General features: G+C 38.1%; 1 protein-coding gene across 8 annotated transcripts in view; it reads left to right on the forward strand.

Moving 5' to 3' along the window:
• The window catches only part of DOCK10 (dedicator of cytokinesis 10), a 1376581-nt gene that overhangs the window by 1321876 nt on the left and 34547 nt on the right, over window positions 1-20158 (forward strand). For 6 of the 8 annotated variants that reach the window (XM_050752140.1, XM_050752143.1, XM_050752137.1 and 3 more), the window contains 15 exons: window positions 1380-1476; window positions 3738-3782; window positions 7606-7781; window positions 7908-8024; window positions 9460-9571; window positions 10170-10291; window positions 10379-10493; window positions 10581-10647; window positions 10875-10922; window positions 11495-11596; window positions 13953-14077; window positions 16001-16113; window positions 18297-18434; window positions 19158-19340; window positions 19879-19989. In XM_050752140.1, the coding sequence (XP_050608097.1) occupies window positions 1380-1476; window positions 3738-3782; window positions 7606-7781; window positions 7908-8024; window positions 9460-9571; window positions 10170-10291; window positions 10379-10493; window positions 10581-10647; window positions 10875-10922; window positions 11495-11596; window positions 13953-14077; window positions 16001-16113; window positions 18297-18434; window positions 19158-19340; window positions 19879-19989 (1671 nt within the window). The remainder of the gene's footprint in view (window positions 1-1379; window positions 1477-3737; window positions 3783-7605; window positions 7782-7907; window positions 8025-9459; window positions 9572-10169; window positions 10292-10378; window positions 10494-10580; window positions 10648-10874; window positions 10923-11494; window positions 11597-13952; window positions 14078-16000; window positions 16114-18296; window positions 18435-19157; window positions 19341-19878; window positions 19990-20158) is intronic. The other 2 variants (XM_050752144.1, XM_050752139.1) reach the window with 1 other exon arrangement.

Genomic DNA, 20158 nt, shown 5'->3' on the forward strand with positions numbered 1-20158 from the left:
CTCAACACTCTGCTTCAGATTCACCTTCCATAGAGGAAGTGTGTGAGCAGCCTGCTTTGGGTCACATGCTTGCCTCTTAAGGAGGGAAGACAGGGCATATGAATTAATAATTCTCTGTTATCCTTTACCCACCGTGAAGGTGGCCAGTCCTCAAGGGGAAATTATCTAGGTATTTGAAAAGAACAATGGATTTAGACCAGTCAAAAATAAACAATGAGATTCTTACAGCTTTTCATGTCATGCTTAGGTGCTTAAACATTATTTTTGGGAGATGGGGTGCAGTGGAGATTTACTTTTGACCGGAGTTACATGATTTTATGTCATTTGGTTTTGAAAATCCAATTCTCCCTCTAAATATTTTTTTCAAAGTATATTCTTTATTTGTGCTCCTCTCATGCATGAAATTTGCAGAATATCCATTTAATTGCATCAGACCTAAATTATATATTTTCAAAGACCAAACAGAATGTTCTCAGTGTAAAATAGTTAAAATATAATTTAATAATGCTCTGTTCACTTTGACGTACAAAAGTTTAAGTCAAATACTATCCTTTTTGAAATGGCAGCATTTTAAATTATTAACTAAAGTTGCCACAAGATATAATTCTAAAATATCTGAGTAAATGGGATATATTTTATTTTGTGAGCTGAGATTAGTGAATATAATGATGATCATCGAACTTAGTCTTAAAACATGGTTACTTAGCATGCAAAAGAGTAAAAATAGAGCAGTTAGGAACATGCTAATTTTTCCTACTGATGTGGCTTTTCTTGACTTCTGTGTTACAGTAGACTTTGACCGTGCCTGGACTCCATTTATCTCTGTCTAACTCAAACATTATTGGAAAGACAGACTTATTTCCAAGGGCAGGGAGGAAAGAGAAATTAAATAATGTATTATGAGAACATGTAGCATACAGAGTTTCACTCTAATTTTATGTGATACACACCATTGTCTTCCTTAGCTCTGGATGGTAGGAGCTCACTGTAGAGGTCTGTTACATTATCTGAGTGTAGTCTTTGAGAGAATTCTGTGCATGTGTTACAGCAGAAATTTTTTTCAGAATAAATGTGTCATGATACATGCTAAAAGAAGCTACAAAATATGACTCAGTAAGATCTTATCTCATAGAAGCTACACGTAGGTTACAAATGGGATTATTTCCTGAGGAGACTGTGACCAGTTTCCAAAAGTAGGGAGCTTAACAACAGTTCAGAGGGGACAAAATCCTTTCAACTTAATTACCTAGTGGTCCTACAAGTGTACAGTAACTACTTTTTCTTTTTAGGGATAAGATTCAAGTGCAGATTTTGTTTGTTTGTTTTTATTCAGTTTCTTGGTCTGTAAGTCATAGTCATTTGGTTTGCCTCTCTTTCAGACCTTGTGTCAGTATAAATTTGATTTTCTTCAAGAAGTATGTCAACATGAACACTTTATTCCTTTGTGTTTGCCCATAAGATCAGCAAACATTCCAGGTAATAAAATTCCCGGAATTTTCATCAGTTCCTGCAAAGTGAATGCTTTTGTTTGTTCGTTTTACCTTTCGTTTATTATTATTTTCCTGTTTCCTCAGTCATAATTTTGTTTGAAGCTGTCACATGGGTATCAGACCCAGGTAATCAGAATTAAATTAAAATGCAAAGAAGTTGTTGGCATGTGGTGATGAATGTAGCTTCATATTCCTCAATTTTTGTGTGTTTCCCTTTTTATTAAAGAGAAGGCCAACAAAATTATAAACCTGATGATTGTAAATCAAATAATTTGAACCTAGAGGCACCTTGCTGACTCCAAAAGACAGCTTTCCTTTGATTTTGAGACATAAAATTACAGGGAGGAGAAGTACTATATAAATAATTTACGAATATTATATATAAAAATACATATGTGTTAGGGTAGAGAGTATTACCCATGTAAACATCAAAAACTAATCAAACATCAAGATGCAAATAAAATAAAAAAATTATTTCAGAGCATGAAATACTTTATTACCAAGCAAAGAGTAAACTATTTGTGAGGTACAGTTTTTTTTCTGGGGGTGGGGGTTGTTTTGTTTTTGAGACAGAGTCTCACTCTGTCACCCAGGCTGGGAGTGCAGTGGCGTGATCTTGGCTCACTGCAACCTCTGTCTCCCAGGTTTGAGCAATTCTCCCACCTCAGCCTCCTGAGTAGCTCAGACTACAGGTGTGTGCCACCTCACTTGGCTAATTTTGGTATGTTTAGTAGACAGGAGGTTTCACCATGTTGGCCAGGCTGGTCTCCAACTCCTGACCTCAGGTGATCCGCCTACCTCAGTCTCTCAAAGTGCTGGGATTACAGGTGTGAGCCACCATGCCCAGCCGAGAGGCATATTTGCTTTGATATTCACAAACGCAAACACTAAGATTGGTAGAGCCTCATTATACTTCCTTAACCTATTAGCTTACACTAGTATTCTGGAGGGAAAATTACATTATCAAGCCTATAAAAGTTTTGCCATTTTAATCTTAAATATAATCTATATAATATTATTCCAATTTTTTCTAATTTATGAAGCATATGTCATAGAAAATAGGGTAGAAATGGTATATTAGATAATAATGCTTTAAGGTTTTTACTTTGTTCTGAATTTATTTTTGTTTTATAAATTAGTGCCAAGTTATTATTGGTTAGCCAGGCTGATTGAGATAGTCAAGATGACCAAATCTTTATTTGGTCATTTTTATTTCAATTGCTTATTGTGTTAGTCCATTGTCACACTGCTATAAAGAACTACCTAAGACTGGGTAATTTATGAAGAAAAGAGGTTGAATTGACTCACAGTGCCATATGACTGGGGAGCCCTCAGGAAACTTACAATCAAGGCAGAAGGTGAAGGGGAAGTAAGGACCTTCTTCATATGGCGGCAGGAGAGAGAAAGGGAGAGAGCAGGAAGTGCCACACTTTAAAACCATGGGCTCTCAAGAGAACTCACTGTCATGAGAACAGCATGGGGGCAACTGTCTCCATGATCCAATCACCTCCCACCAGGTACCTCCCGTAACACGTGTGGATTACAATTCAAGATGAAATTTGAGTGGGGGCAGAGTCAAACTATATTACTTACTACTAGTCAGTAGCTCAGAGAAAATCCTGATAGTCTCTTTGTAAATCTGATACTATAAATAATGAACATAAAAATATGTTTCATAGCAGGCAAAGTTCTGATAGAAAAATAGATGCTCAAGTAGAAGGCTAACAATTAGAATAACTCTGCTCATGACTCTTTTTTAAGAAAACAAATAGGCTGGGTGTGATGGCTCATGCCTGTAATCCCAGCAGTTTGGGAGGTCGAGGCAGGCAGATCACCTGAGGTCAGGAGTTTGAGATCAGCCTGGCCAACATGGCAAAACCCCGTCTCTACTAAAAATACAAAAATCAGCCAGGTGCAGTGGTGGGCACCTGTAATCCCAGCTACTTGGGAGACTGAGGCAGGAGAATCGCTTGAATCCAGGAGGCGGAGGTTGCAGCCAGCCAAGATCGTGCTACTGCACTCCAGCCTGAGCGACAGAGCCAGACTCTGTCTCAAAAAAAAAAAAAAAAAAAAAAAAAAAAGGAAACAAATAACCTAAGACATTCTCCTTGAAAATTGGCAATACTGAAGACTCACATTTTTAAATAAGATAGTTTAATTGTTCAGTATAAACTACACATAATGAATCTATATGTATCTGAGTATGTATATGTATATATCTGAACTTTTTATTTATATTAAATTCAGATCCTTTGACACCTTCAGAATCAACTCAAGAGTTACATGCATCAGGTAAGTGATTATTACCTTATCTAAGCATCAGTAACCACCTAGTAATCCAGTAATATTGACAACTATAAATACTATAAATTTCCAGCTTCTGGGTGCTCATAAGTATTCATATATTTAATATCATATAATAAAAATATTCAAAAAGTTGACTGTTTTCTTGTCACAGATAGCTTAATGATTGCCTAATTTCAATTCTTTCATATTTTATTCTCCAGAGGTTGGAAATATTTTTTAATTTCCCAAAGCATCTGAAATTTCCTTAATTTGTATCATAAATGAAATTCCCAGATATATATAATAGCATGCTTGTTCAATGTAACTGACTTTATTTGATACGTGTCTTTTCCTAAACCACAACCTGGTCTGATCAATCTTGTTAAGACAGAGGATATTAGTATAAGTTTATTTTATCTGAAATAGGTTAGTAACTTAAAATGGTCTAGGCAAACCTTTTCTGTAGTCATAGATGGGAATTTAAAAGTTGTGTTCTATTCCTGGATCTTCAGTATTACGATGTCACTAAGAAATTTATTTAACCTGAAGCCCTGTGAACTTCCATATTCAGTAGCTTCTTTATGGACTAAAAAAGTCAGTATGTTTAATTTGCTATTGGTCATCTATGAGCTGGAATATTCTAATAGTTAATTATATTAATCATACCTCCCTTATGGGTTGTCTTGCAGATCAAATAGGATAATGCACATAAAGTGCTTAGCCTAGTGCTAGCAGACAGCAGGTTGTATACATGGGTGCTAGTACTACTGTTTTCCCCCAGCCTTACTGAGGTAAAATTGACAAAAATTGGGCGCGGTGGCTCACGCCTGTAATCTCAACACTTTGGGAGGCCGAGGCAAGCAAATCACTTGAGGCCAGGAGTTCTACATCATCCTGGCTAACACGGCGAAACCCCATCTCTACTAAAAATAGAAAAATCAGCTGGGCGTGGTGGTATACGCCTGTATTCTGAGCTTCTCGGAAGGTTCAGGCACAATAATCATTTGAACCCCGGTAGCAGAGGTTGCAGTGAGCCAAGATCGTGCCACTGCACTCCAGCCTGGGCAACACAGCAAGACTCTGTCTCAAAAAATCATAATAATTTTATATATTTAAGGTGGAAAACATGATGTTTTGATATATGCGTGCATTGTGAAATGATTACTACAATCAAGCAAACACCTCATATAGTTTTATGTCTGTACAATTAAAATAATTAAGGTCTACTCACTTAATAGATTTCAAATATACAATATTGTATTATGAATGATTTTTTTTTTTTTTTTTTTTTTTTTGAGACAGAGTCTTGCTCTGTAGTCCGGGCTGGAGTGCAGTGGCCGGATCTCAGCTCACTGCAAGCTCCGCCTCCCGGGTTTGCGCCATTCTCCTGCCTCAGCCTCCTGAGTAGCTGGGACTACAGGCGCCCGCCACCTCGCCCGGCTAGTTTTTTGTATTTTTAGTAGAGACGGGGTTTCACCGTGTTAGCCAGGATGGTCTCGATCTCCTGACCTCGTGATCCGCCCGTCTCGGCCTCCCAAAGTGCTGGGATTACAGGCTTGAGCCACCGCGCCCGGCCATGAATGATTCTTACTATGCTACATATTTGACCTCCACAATTTATTCATCTTATAACTGAAAGTTTGTATCCTTTGACTAAAATCCACCTCCCATTTCTCCCATTCACCAGCCCATGGCAACCATCTTTCTACTCCGTGCTTCTATGAGTTTAACTTCAATAGTTTCGTAGAAACTTATGGGAGTACAAGTATAATTTTGTTACATACATAGATTGCATAGTGGTGAAGTCAAGGCTTTTAGGATATCCATCATCCAAATAATGTACTTTGTACCTATTAAGTAGTCTCTTATTGTCCACCAGAGCTTGACTTCTTTAGATTCCACATATTAACTGAGATCATGCAGTATTTGTCATTCTGTGTTTGGCTTATTTCACTTAGCATAATGACTTTTAGGTTCACCTGCATTGTCATAAATGGTGGGATTTTCTTTTTTTTTTTTTTTTTTTTTTTTTTTTTGAGGCTGAATACTACTCCATCGCATGTATATACCATTTTTAATCCATTCATCTATGGATGGTCACCGAGGTTGTTTCCATAGCTTGGCTATTGTGAATAATGCTGCAACGTATCTCTTCAACATAATGATCTGAATTCTTTTGGATATATACCCAGAAGTTGGATTGCTAGATCATATGGTAGCTCTAGTTTTACTTTTTTGAGGACCTTCTATACTGTTTTCTATAATGAACATATTCCACCAACCGTGTACAAGGGTTCCCCTTTCTTTACACCCTCACCAACACTTGTTCTCATTTGACTTTCTGATAATAGCCATCCTAAAAGGTATGAGGTAATAGTGCATTGTGGTTTTGATTGGAATTTCCCTGATGATCAGTGATATTGATATTGAGCACTTTTTCTGTATCTTTTGGCCATTTGTATGTCTTCTTTCAAAAAATGTCTATTCAGATCCTTTGCCCATTTTTAAAACTTGGTGGGGTTTTTGTTTGTTTGTTTGTTTGTTTGTTGCTATTATGTCGTATGAGTTCCTTGTAGAGTTTGGATATCAGCCCTCATCAGATATGTGGTTTGCAAGCATTTTCTCCCAATCTGTAGTTTGCTTTTCCATTTTGTTGATTGCTTCCTTTGCTGTCCAGAAACTTTTTAATTTTATATAATCCTACTTGCTTATTTTTGCTTTTATTGACTGTGTTTTTGGGGTGATATTCATAAAATCATTGTGAATGCCAGTGTCAAAGAGCTTTCTCCCTATGTCTTCTTGTAGGTGCAAGTACTACTATTAATGGTTACATTTTAAAACCCTTTGGACAATTTGAATAAATCCACTATTACTGGAAATTTTAACATTCTTTTCTCTATAATCCAGGCTCAAACTTTGGCAGTGCCTTTCTCTCCCCTTGCTCCCTCACATACTTAAGTCAACTTTTCCTAGTGATTTACCACTCAGTTTCTGCTACCCCAGCACAGATGTCACGTTGTCACTTGTCCCCTCCCTCCCCCATTGCTACAATGTCCTGTACTGTATCCCTCACCCCACATCTCCCCACAGTCTAATTCATTTACACCCTGCCACACCATATTAATAAGTCAGTAAAGCATGAGCTTTATCAGGGCACTGATCTCAAAGCTGTCCATGTGTTAACATTTCTTACAGAATTAAATACAAATGGAGAGGGACCTAGATGGCAGCTAAGGAAATTGTACTGTTCTCCATCATCTAGCCCCAGCCTCTCAAGCCTAATTCTCTCACCATTCCTCTTTTAGCCATTGTGCTTATTGATTCCCACATACCCGTGCTCCCCTCCATACCTGCTCCCTTCCATATCTGTGCTTTCAGAATTCTGTGCCATCGAAAATCCAATGGCTTCTCCCAGCCTCCTGTTCCTTCCACTGCCTCCGTCTGTTCCCACAAAGATCTGCACCTCCAAATTTTAAGTATCCTCAAAGGCTCATCTTGATGGATTCCTACTCATATCCTGATTCCTCCAAGCAGAAAATGTGTTTTCCCCTCTCAGCTCTTGTAATCCTGTAAATATGCTGTATTATGGGATTCAAAAGTTGATGTCGTGTGTTAGTTTGTGCCCGTATTTGTGTTTGTATACACAGAATAATCCCCTTACTGAATGCTCCTTGAGGATACAACACACCTCATTTCTGTAGCAAGACTGTATTCCTGAATCCCTCCTAATGGTGGAAGAAGTTGATGGTAGTTGTTTGGTGTATCTGTCTCAATTATAAAGTGATCATTTGATTTTCAATAACATGAGTTATTTTCCTTCCTCACAAAGATATGCCTGAATATTCAGTCACAAATGAATTTTGTCGCAAACACTTCTTAATCGGAATTCTGCTCCGAGAAGTTGGCTTTGCCCTGCAGGAAGACCAAGATGTCAGACACTTAGCTTTAGCTGTCCTAAAAAATCTAATGGCTAAGCATTCGTTTGATGATCGATACAGAGAGCCAGTAAGTGATCTTCCTTTCTCCCTTCCCTAAACACCATTTAATGGCTCACTGCATTAAATGCATATGAAACCAACAAGCCTATTGATTTTTATGTGAATCATTTCTTTTGGCTACCTTTTCACCTAGAGAAAGCAGGCCCAGATAGCAAGTTTATACATGCCCCTGTACGGCATGCTCCTGGACAATATGCCAAGGATTTATCTGAAGGACCTGTATCCTTTTACTGTCAACACATCTAATCAGGTACGTTTGCACAATAAGTCACATTTCGATGTTAATAAGGAATTTGTCTTTTTAAAATTATTTTTGCCCTGGGTAACCATTTCTTCTCATCTGTGAACATACTAGGCATTGAACAACACTTTCTGCTACGTACTCACATCGATGGGTCATTTGTTCCAGATATGTCCCTTTAGCCTTCCGCCTGATCCACCCTTCAACATTAGGCTTTCATTTCCCTCTGTTCTCTGTATCAGTTTCCAATTCTTTCCAGCTTTTACAGTTTCCTCTGTTGCAATCATGGCCCCTTCCTCAGTGGACACCTTCTCCTACCACTGTCTACATTACCTACATCCCCACCTGGTGTCAGAATAAATAGCCAAGTGCCTTATTTGTAGTCACAACCCAGGAGTGACTATAATCCTTCCTCCACTGAGGCACCACAGTGACTACGCACAATCCACTAGAGATCTGTTGCCTGTGTTCTAATCTCAGATGAAATAACCCACTGCTGAATCCAGTATCTAAGGAAGGTATTACCATCTAGGAGTTAGGAGCTATGCCTATGGATTATTTTTTTTTTTACCTTGTTCAAATCCCAGCAGTATCAGTGACTATCTGGGTGGCTGGAGATAAGTTAGTCAACCTCCTTAAGACTCCATTTCCTTCATTATAATATGGAATAAAATACCTAAATCACAGTGTCTTTATGAGGATTAAATTGTATACTAGAAAACATTTATTATAGAGCCTGGCAAATAATAAATATTTAAAATGTAGTTGTAGGCCAGGTATAGTGACTCACATCTCTAATCCCAGCAACTCTGGGAGGCCAAGATGGGAGGATCACTTAAGGCCAGGAGTTCAAGACCAGCCTGGGCAACACAGCAAGACCCCACCTCTACAAATAAGAAATTTTAAAAATTAGCTGGGCATGGTAGCACATACCTGTAGTCCCAGCTACTCAGGAGGTTAAGGGCAGGAGGATCCCTTGAGTCCGGAGGTTGAGGCTACAGTGAGCTATAATCATGCCACTGCACTCTAGCCTGAGTAACAGTAAGTTCCTGCCTCTTAAATAATGAAACAGAATAATTAAAACAAAATAAAATGTAGTTGACAATAATAGTAATGTACATAAGATAACTCATGGTAATAATGATATCCATAATGTGATCCATGAATATATCCATAACCAATCCAGCCATGTGTTCTACATATCTGTATCTAAAAGACTGTTTCTACAACATTGTAAAAAAGTCACATAAATCAAATTATAACTACAAGTATGGTTTTGGCTGTATTTGTTTTCACTGCCTACTTTTAGCAGAAAACCTTTGAGGGGATATAAAAGAACAAATTAAATATCACTTAATTGGAAGTGTAATGAAGATGGCATATGTGGGTTAACAATGTTGAAATACCGTGATTCCCATTAATCTTTACTATACTTTGAATACAGGGGTCTAGAGATGATCTAAGCACCAACGGCGGATTTCAAAGCCAGACAGCTATGAAACATGCAAACTCTGTGGATACATCATTTTCTAAAGATGTTTTAAATTCCATAGCAGGTACTTGAGATCTTCTGAGATCACTTATTTTTAACACTCATCCATGTTTACATTGTATATCATTGTGCTTTTTACTTAGTCCATAATTTATTATGCATAATCTATGTGGCAAAGTATACTACATTTATACAACCAGAGTCTTTTTAACATATTTCTTTGAATTCCATCCAGTGACTTCCTCTTCTACTTAGTGTTCATTATTACTTGGCTTGAGGAGCAGCCTACTTAGATGTTATCAAATTACTTTATTCTGGAAACCATCTTTAAGTTTTCACTGCAGACAGCCTTTTAAAATATAATGGATTTTCAACTTCAAGGATTATTTTTAAGAACTGTTTTGGAAATGTCATTTCAATTTCTCATAAACAATCAAAAGTTGAAAGCTCCTTCCCAAAAGTATCTTTATGAACTTTTACTAAAGCATTTTTAAAACAAGAGCTATCTTGAATGCCAGTCCCAGGCGCTGTTATGTTGGTCTTTCACAACACTGCTGCCACCTCAGTAATCAACATCTTTTTGGTTCATCATGTGAAGCTTTTGTGTGTGTGTGTGCCCATACATCTCATTCCCATATGTGTGCTGTGGCTTGTGTTTACAGCATTTTCATCAATAGCTATTTCTACAGTAAACCATGCTGACTCCAGAGCATCTTTAGCAAGTCTTGACTCCAATCCAAGTACCAATGAGAAGAGCAGTGAGAAGACGGACAACTGTGAAAAGGTACGGCTTCCCTCTCAAACCTACTGATCATTACAAGGCAGACGTCACTCACTCTCACTCAATCCTGATTGGTTCTTGAATTCCCAGATCCCAAGACCCTTGTCTTTGATTGGCTCAACTCTTCGATTTGACAAGTTAGATCAAGCAGAAACCAGGAGTCTCCTGATGTGTTTTCTTCACATTATGAAAACGATTTCGTACGGTAAATAGAACTCTTCAAAATTAATTTTTTTGAAAAAAGGAAAAAGAAAACCTGCAGATTCTCATGCTACGTGATGTTTCCTTTTAGAGACTCTGATTGCCTACTGGCAGAGAGCTCCCAGTCCAGAGGTGTCCGACTTCTTCAGCATCTTGGAGTAAGTTTTAGAGTTGATGACATAACACTTTTTTCTGGAAATTTCTAAATAGTCCACTATACCATGTTTCATTCAAGAACGCATATAGTAAGTTATCAATAATAACACATGAACTATTTAAAGAAAATTTAATATTTTTCTTTCAATATACTTAGATGAACAGTTTATATAATGAAAGAATATGAATAATTAGAACGTGGTTTTTTGTTTTTTTTTTTCGTTTCTAGCGTTTGTCTTCAAAATTTCAGATACCTAGGAAAACGCAACATAATAAGGTAATAATTTTAAATTCCAATAGGTGAATCTGGTCTTTTAAAAAGCATATGACATGTATTAACATATCAGGTTAGAGTTATAAATATACGTTAGAAATCTTAAAATGCAAATAAGGATTGTTAGGTTGACTTCACATTAGACACAGAAGTTTGAAGATTGCCTCATACACATTGTAGATCTAGGAATAGTTCATGTTATCTAGGGAGAAAAGCACAAAAGCACAAATTTTTGAAAGAAAACCACATTTCATGTATCTTCAGAACGAATTTATCATTATATAGATATAACTTGGAAGATACCTATTTCAGAAGACATTTTCAGTAAACTAAAAGAAAAAAGTAATCTGGAATAACTTTGCACTGTCATCATTTTCTTATGAGATAACAATGTTTGAAGCACCTTCACTAAATCCCAATTTCTGATTTCCAAAGCAAAACAGGGTTTTATTTTTGACTAATTCACAGCATGTGAAATATTTCATTGTGCAGTAATCATTTTGTCAGTTGCCATTCATTTTTATATGTAAATTACAAACACTGAGCTATGATTAAAACTTCCATTTTCATTGCAGAAAAATTGCTGCTGCATTTAAATTTGTGCAGTCCACCCAGAACAATGGAACTCTCAAAGGATCCAATCCTTCCTGCCAGACATCAGGTCTCTTGTCACAATGGTAATGTCACATTTGCTTGGTATTTAAAATTATATATAGCTCTGTGTGTGTGTCTGTATATGCACATGTCAGAGGACACACACACACACACATATTTCTATTTATATATTCAAACCAAGTGCAGATTTCAAATAACTATGTGTCTATCTAAAGAAACTTCCTAGATACTTTACTGTCTGCCCTACTGGCTGGTAAAGACCAGAGATATATGTGTGCACTTAGAGCACAATCCCTTGCATAGACTGAACATTAATGAGTATTTTCATTTAACGAAACCTGAGACCTAGGCCCAATAAATGCCTCTTTTAATGCTAGCTAATCTTCCAGTGACAAACCAAAATGTGGGATCATGTCTCCCTAGGCTTTTCAGTAATTATAATACTTTTGCAATGTTCTTGAAGCTGAAATTGTTTTTTAAAGGGTCAAAGGCAATGAGGAAGCATGGATAGTCCCATAACCTCACTTTAGATTTCCTAGTCATTAGACTGATTTGACTAGCAGATAGGACCTGGAGATCATCCCTCACCAGCCTAACCAATGGGAAACATTTGCCCTGAAATTCTACCTAGAGCTCCTCTGGGTCTCATAAATGAGAAGTCTTTGCTAAAATTATGCCCACTTTGATTTATTCTTCCCAGAGGTATCATCATAATATATATTATGAATATTTTAGAAAGGATTTTAGAAAGAAATATGAAAGTAATACATAGCAAATAAATCATAAAATAAATTTTGCCTCCCTCCATGGGAATCCTTTGAAATTGCCCCCTTGTGAAAAGTAAATGAAAAAAAAAAAAATGTAATGGACATTTTTTGCAAATAATAACAGAATAGAAGAAAATAAAGAATTAGTTTCCATGTTTAATAATAGTGAGCCACCTGAGGTCACTCAAGTTTTGTAGATGGGTGGTGGGTTAGATTTCAGGCTGCTCCTGAAACATCTGGATGGGTCCTGGCCATTTCTGTCCCTCACATCCTAGAAACCAGGGCTTTTCCTCCACAAGTTCAGTCTGTACTACACTCAAAATCTAGAAATAAGCCAATCCAAATGCCTAAGGCCTACAGCCAAGGAATCACTCACTCTTTTTAGCTGCAGGAATGACCCAGGCTCCCCTGGCTATTGAAAGCCAAAGTCACATCTCCTGGGCCTCCACCCATCCAGGTTTTCGGATTTAGCCAGAACCAAAATAGCCTTTAAGAGTGGGAGAAAGAGTCATTTTTAGGTTAAGGCCTAAAAAAGGAATTAGGGAATACTTCAGGGTATTTCCAAATGCTGCTTTCTTTACGTAAGTGTTCTTATAAATAGTTTTTATGACAGCACATATCCCAAGAATTATCAACCTATTTCCTTGGCCAAATGATAATGTCAGGAGTAGGAAATATTCCCACTGCCACAGTAACACTGGCTTATTTTTCCCAGCTGGAAATGCCATGGGGTGTTGAATGAGTCATTGCAGGCCATTGTCATTGCCCTGGAAGCACAGAGGCACAGAAGTCCTTCAACTACCTAACTCCCACAACCATCACATGTCAGCCCCCTGTGGACATGACACCAGTGAAATGACAAATCAACAGGAATGTCCAAATACAAATACCTCGGAAAGCAAGGGTTGTTTTAGAACCCGATTTTACACTTTATCTCTTTTTTTTTTTTTTTTTTTTTTTTTTTTTTTTTTTTGAGACGGAGTCTCGCTGTGTCTCCCAGGCTGGAGTGCAGTGGCGTGATCTCGGCTCACTGCAAGCTCCGCTTCCCGGGTTCATGCCATTCTCCCGCCTCAGCCTCCCAAGTAGCTGGAACTACAGGCGCCCGCCACCACGCCCGGCTAGTTTTTTGTATTTTTAGTAGAGACGGGGTTTCACCATGTTAGCCAGGATAGTCTCGATCTCCTGACCTCCTGATCCACCCGCCTCGGCCTCCCAAAGTGCTGGGATTACAGGCTTGAGCCACCACGCCCGGCCCTCTTTAAAAATAAGTTGATGCATCTGAGCTATACAATATTGTACCTTTTAATGTCCACCACTGTACCTTCCTGATCAGCCAGTAGCCAACTTAACATTCATAGAATCCCATTATTTCATAAACAATAATGAATATGCTTGAATAGATTTCACTCAAGGATCTGTTATTCTATAGATTATCCTTCTGAACGCTATTTTGGCTTAAATGAAATTTCTCCAAAAGTACTTTAAAAAGTCCCTCTCATCATGTCACCTGTAATTAATATTTGTAATAAAAAGTTGCTTTCCAAACTAGTTTTTAATGTTTGACTCAATTTAGAACATTTGAATGAACAAGTATTATTTGGCTGTAACATCCCTAAAATAACTCTAATCACTTTTCTTATTTCATTTTCAGGATGCACTCCACTTCCAGTCATGAAGGCCATAAGCAGCACAGATCACAAACTTTACCTATAATTCGAGGCAAAAATGCACTTTCTAACCCCAAACTCTTACAGATGTTAGACAATACCATGACCAGTAAGTAAACCGAAATAACAGGAACAAGATGGTTACCAGTTTTTCTCTAGGTATGTGTAGGACATGAAATGCACTAAAACCACTGCTTTTAAGGTTTGCTGTAGCTCTGGAAATATTTCTTTTTTTTTTTTTTTTTTTTTTTTTTTTTGAGGCAGAGTCTCCCTCTGTCGCCCAGGCTGGAGTGCAGTGGCCGGATCTCAGCTCACTGCAAGCTCCGCCTCCCGGGTTCACGCCATTCTCCTGCCTCAGCCTCCCGAGTAGCTGGGACTACAGGCGCCGCCACTTCGCCTGGCTAGTTTTTTGTATTTTTTTAGTAGAGACGGAGTTTCACCGTGTTAGCCAGGATGGTCTTGATCTCCTGACCTCATGATCCACCCGTCTCGGCCTCCCAAAGTGCTGGGATTACAGGCTTGAGCCACCAGGGAGTGGTTAAAAAAAATGTAGTGCCCGATGGTGAAGAAAGGGGAAAGGCAGAACCCTCAATTATCATATGTTTAGCATAGCTCCCTTGGAAACAAGTGACTTTCAGCATTGTGCAGGTTATGGAGGCTGCTGTCAAACAGATGATTACTGCTTCCTCTGTGGGGAGGGGATAAAGTTGCCAATGTCCCAGAAGCAGCAAGGGTGACATCTTGAACCTAGAGATGCATACACTCCGGCTTGTGAATGAGGGTAAAATGGAGGCCAGCGTTTTGTAAGCATGTAATTTGAGGACTAAACTCTGACCTTTTCTCTTCTCTTGCCCAAATTCTTAAGAGGCCTGGAAAGTCACACCAGTCTCATCAGAGGGGTTTTAGTTAACCTTATATAACATGGCTTACTTTCCAACCTGACTCTGGCATAACATCACATGAGAGATAAAGAAAGAAATCAAAATATTTTACCCCCAAATATATATATATATTTGCCATGTCTTGAAACAGCCTTGCAGAGTTGTCTCTTATGGGGAAAAATTTGCATTCTGTAAAGAATCCCCTTTCCCTCTTCAGGTCCTTTTCTTGATCCAGGAGAGAATCAGTTGAGAGTCTGGCACCTTTTTCAGTCTGATAAGAAACATTTACAATCTCTTCTCTCTGAAGTCTGCCATCTGGAGGCTTCATCTACATAATAAGAACGTTGGTCTCCACAATCCCCTTTCTTAGCCCAGACATTTCCTTTCTATTGATTCCTGGTCTCTAGATAAACTCTTTCAACCATCACCAATCAGAAAATCTTTGAATCCACCCATAAGCGCCCCTCTCCCCAACTTTCAGTTGTCTTGTCTTTCCAGACCAGACCAATGTACATCTTACATGTATTGGTTGACGTCTTATGTGCCCCTAAAACATATAAAACCCAGCTGTAGCCCAAACACCTTGGGCACATGTTCTCAGGGTTTCCTGAGGGCTGTGTCACAGGCCATGGTCACTCATATTTGGCTCACAATAAATCTCTTCAAGTATTTTACAGAATTTGACTCTTTTCATTGACAGATTGTTAGCAATTATGGGCACGTGGCCCACAGTTACTTGTTTGGAGGTATTTGCCTCAATCTATAAATACACTTTGTGACTTTCTGAGGGGACATGAAGACTGTCCACTGAGACTGTACATTTGGTCTAGTAGCCCAGAAGCCTAGAACTTGAGACAGCCTGATTATGAAAGAAATATGACCCTGTCTTTGGCCAAATTAATGGAAAATAACTCAGAAACAATGGAAACCCCACAACTGATATATGCAAAGGGCACACACACTAAAGACTCTAGTACTTTTAATTCAGCCAATGAAGAAACTGAACAAACAAAAGCACTTTGATTTAATAATTAATCAAAATGCCAGTAAACTTTGAATATATTGTAATGAAAGGAAATACTTTATAGGGTACAAAGTATTGTCTTAGACTTTTATGCATGTTTTTGCATGTTTTGTTTTTTATTTTACAGGCAACTCCAACGAAATAGACATTGTGCATCACGTAGACACAGAGGCCAATATTGCTACGGAGGTGTGCCTCACTATTCTAGACCTGTTATCGCTCTTCACTCAGACTCACCAGGTGAATATGACAACATTTTCTGCAAAAATGATGAAATGTGAGGTGGAAAAACCATGTGAAGTCAAAAACATGTTTTTTTAAAATTATTTATGAAATCAATTAACCTTATATAAATCAACCCAAGTGTGAGTGGAAAACATGTTAAAGATGAGATTTTGATTTTATCACAGGTTGACTAATGTTTGCTTGATATGTACATGTATGCATTTCACTATTGTCAAATAGTCTTTCTTCCTCATTTATCTTGCTTCACTCTCAGGCAAGCTGGGCTGAGTGGGAATGTGACTCTGTACTTTTTCAGTAGAAGAGAAAGCGATAAATGGTCCTGTGTATTAAATTTACAGCTAGATCTAAAGAAAGCTAATAATGTTGAACATCTTTTTGTGTGCTCATTTCACATTCAGATAACTTTGATGAAATGATTATCACTACTTAGAATGGCTAAAATTAAAAAGACTGACCATCTAAAGTTTTGGCAAGGATATGGAGAAACTAGAACTCCCATTTATTGACAGTGGGAATGCAAAATGGTAAAAACACATTGGAGAATAGTATGGCAGTCTCTGAAAAGCTAATCATACATCTATCATATGACCACCCATTCCAATACTATAATAGGTATTTACCCAGGAGAAGTGAAAGCATATCTCCACACAAAACTTTGTACACAAATATGCATGGCAGCTTTATTTTAATAGCAAAAAAAAAAAAAAGAAAAAAAAAACTAGAAACAACTCAAGTATACATCAACAGGTGGATAGATTTAAAAAGCTGTGGTATATCCATACAATAGAATACTACTCAGCAGTTAAAAGAAATAAACTACTTATCCATGCTATAACATGGGTGAAACCCAAGAAACCAGAAACAGTATATACTATATTACTCAGTGTATATTATTCCATTTATACGAAATTTTAGAAAATGCAAACTATAGAAACAAAAAGCAGATCAGTGGTTGCCTAGGGATGTGGAAGAAGGATGGGAGGAAGGAATTACAAAAAAAAAGTATTTAAAAACTTTTGAGAGTGATAGATATGTTCATTATCTTGATTGTGGTGATGGTTTCATGGGTATATGCAAGTGTTAAACTTATTAAATTATACATGTCACATGAGTTCTATTTACTGTATGTCAATTATATTTCAATAAAGCTACTAAAAACATTTGCAGCTCCTACCAAATGAGCTTAAATACCTAGGCTAGCACATTAAAGATTGAGCCAGGGGCAGCTGTGGTGGCTCATATCTGTAATTCCAGCACTTTGGGAGGCCAAGGAGGGAGGATCACTTGAGCCCAGGAGTTCAAGACCAACCTGGGCAATATAGTGAAACTTCATCTTTACAAAAAAATTTAAAAATTAGTCAACTATGGGGACACATACCTGTAGTCCCAGCTATTTGGAAGGCTGAGGTGGGAGGATCACTGGAGCCCAGGAAGTGGAGGTGCAGTGAGCTATGATGGTGCCACGACACTCCAGCTTAGGTGACAGAGTGAAACCTTGTCTCAAAAAAAAAAAAAAGATTGAGCCAGGAAAATTTGGATTCTTTGAATAAAGTCTACACAGAACAGCATAATTATGCCAAGAAAGCCCTACTGCAGGTGAAATGTCAGCATGGTGGTAGAGAAAGTAATGACTATATTGATTCTTTATTGGGCTATGAAAATGTCACTCAAATCTCACAAATTTTAAGGACTTTACTAGTGCCTTCAAGAACCTGTGACCTCATCTCCCATTTCTCCCCTAACCCCACCTCACTTGCCATTGCACCAGCTACTCTGCTTTTCTTTCTCAACCTTGAACTCATAAGCTCCTTTCCCAATCAAGGCCCTTGGACTAGCTGTTTCTCCCCCATGGGACAATCCTCCCAGATCTCTCCAGGGCAGGCCCCTTGAGCTCACGTGCCAATTTTCCATTAGAGAGGTCTTTGCAGACTACCCTATGGAAGTAATTCTACCCTCAAAGCAACTAGTTTCAATCACATCATCCTAGTCTATTTCAATTTGTCATGTTTTTTCAATCACTGCTATGTAAGTTTCACAGTAAACATCAACTGTGTCTCCTTGTTCAATCCTTTACTTCTAGAATAGTGCCTCACCACAATAGGTTCGCAACAAACATTTTTGATAGAATGCAAATTTTCTTTCACTTATCCTGAATAACATCTGCATTGAATTTCCAGAGACAACTCCAACAATGTGACTGTCAAAATTCATTGATGAAAAGGGTCTTTGATACCTACATGCTCTTTTTCCAAGTCAATCAGTCAGCCACAGCACTGAAGCATGTGTTTGCCTCCTTGAGATTGTTTGTATGCAAGGTAAGGATCCTCCAGGTTTCAGTGAAGTTTAGGTAGGATGACAGTAAACCCATAGAACAGTAAACCCATAGGAATCCCTGCGTCTCTCAGTAGAGAGGGAAGAAGGATTGTTTTCTTCAATTTGGGTTTTATTAGACATTGATTCCTGGTCTCAAAATGAGTGCACAGCCTTGACAATATGTCTGCTCAAATACCAGAAGATATTAGCATCTGGTGACAATTAGCATCTGGTCACCAATTCTTTGAGTTATCTGTGTTTGCAGCACCAAGTTAGGTAAAATGCACCCCTTGAACTGTCATATCCATCCATATCAAGTTAAAGATTCCACATTAAAGTGGATACAGCCACTGCCTTTGAGGACACTTGTAAATAACACCTGTGATTTTAACAATGTCAGATGAATTGAGGTCATTTCAAAGCTCTCATTCCGTTATTTTGGACCGTCATCAGTTACTGATACAAAGGATACTTATACAATGTAGAGAATAATTATGTCTAGGAAAAAAAGACAAATGCTAACATAGACCTTAACAAATTCTATCCTCCTCACTTGCAAATGAAAAAAAAAAAAAAAAAAAAAAAAAAAAAAAAGACCAGATTGAAAAAAAAAACAAAAAAAAAAGGAGAGGGATTTTGTTTGTTTTAGGGAATTTTAAAGTATGAGCATGAACAGAGCAAAATGAAGGCATGTTGCTCCTTCACCCATTCTTTCATTTCTGCAGTTTCCTTCAGCGTTCTTTCAAGGGCCTGCCGACCTCTGTGGATCGTTCTGTTATGAAGTCCTAAAATGCTGTAACCACAGGTCACGGTCAACTCAGACAGAAGCCTCAGCCCTTCTGTACTTTTTCATGAGGAAGAATTTTGAATTTAACAAGCAGAAGTCAATTGTCCGGTCCCACTTACAAGTAAGTGCTGCCAATTTTCATTAACACTGTTGTTAAAACCACTGATCTGTTTCAGCAATGCTTAAAGCCTACTGTCCTCAGGGCAAGCCGTTACTAACTCCTCCACCAAAGTCCTCCTTAAAGACACCCATAGCATTCAGTTCTGTTTAATGGGAGGGGCGCCGCTGGGCAGAAATCAGCAGAGCCCCATCTCCATTTTTACTTTCCTTTCTTCTTCCAGGAAATAGAATCACATGGAATAAACAACTAAGGAAACCATGGCTAGCTCCAGCAGGTCAAACCCCACCAAATTCCAAACATATTTTTTTTTTCTTCTAGGCATCCCGAGATTCCAAGATTCCTGCAGCCTCTCTTAGATATTTAAGATTATAGGAAACACACTAGATTTAATAATACGTTCTGGAGCTTTAATACATAAACACATCTTTTATTGGACCTACAGGGAGAAAGTAATTGTACATTTACCCAGCCCAATGGATTTCTTTAAGAAGACTATTTCTGGTCTTGTTTTTGAGAGTTCATTTTTTTTCTCTTCCAGCTCATCAAAGCTGTGAGCCAGTTAATAGCTGACGCTGGGATCGGAGGCTCTCGGTTTCAACATTCGCTTGCAATTACCAATAATTTCGCCAATGGAGACAAGCAAATGAAAGTAAGAAATGCTTTGTGGGCTTTTACTACAGAATTTGTTAAAATCTGAAGTGGATTCTTTTTGTGAGATACCAAAATCATAGAAATAGATCGGATATGGTGGTTCACGCCTGTAATCCCAACACTTTGAGAAGCCAAGGCAGGAGGATCGCTTAAGGCCAGGAGTTTGA

This window comes from Macaca thibetana, chromosome 12, assembly GCF_024542745.1.
Source record: "Macaca thibetana thibetana isolate TM-01 chromosome 12, ASM2454274v1, whole genome shotgun sequence".
Taxonomy (NCBI): Eukaryota; Metazoa; Chordata; class Mammalia; order Primates; family Cercopithecidae; genus Macaca; species Macaca thibetana.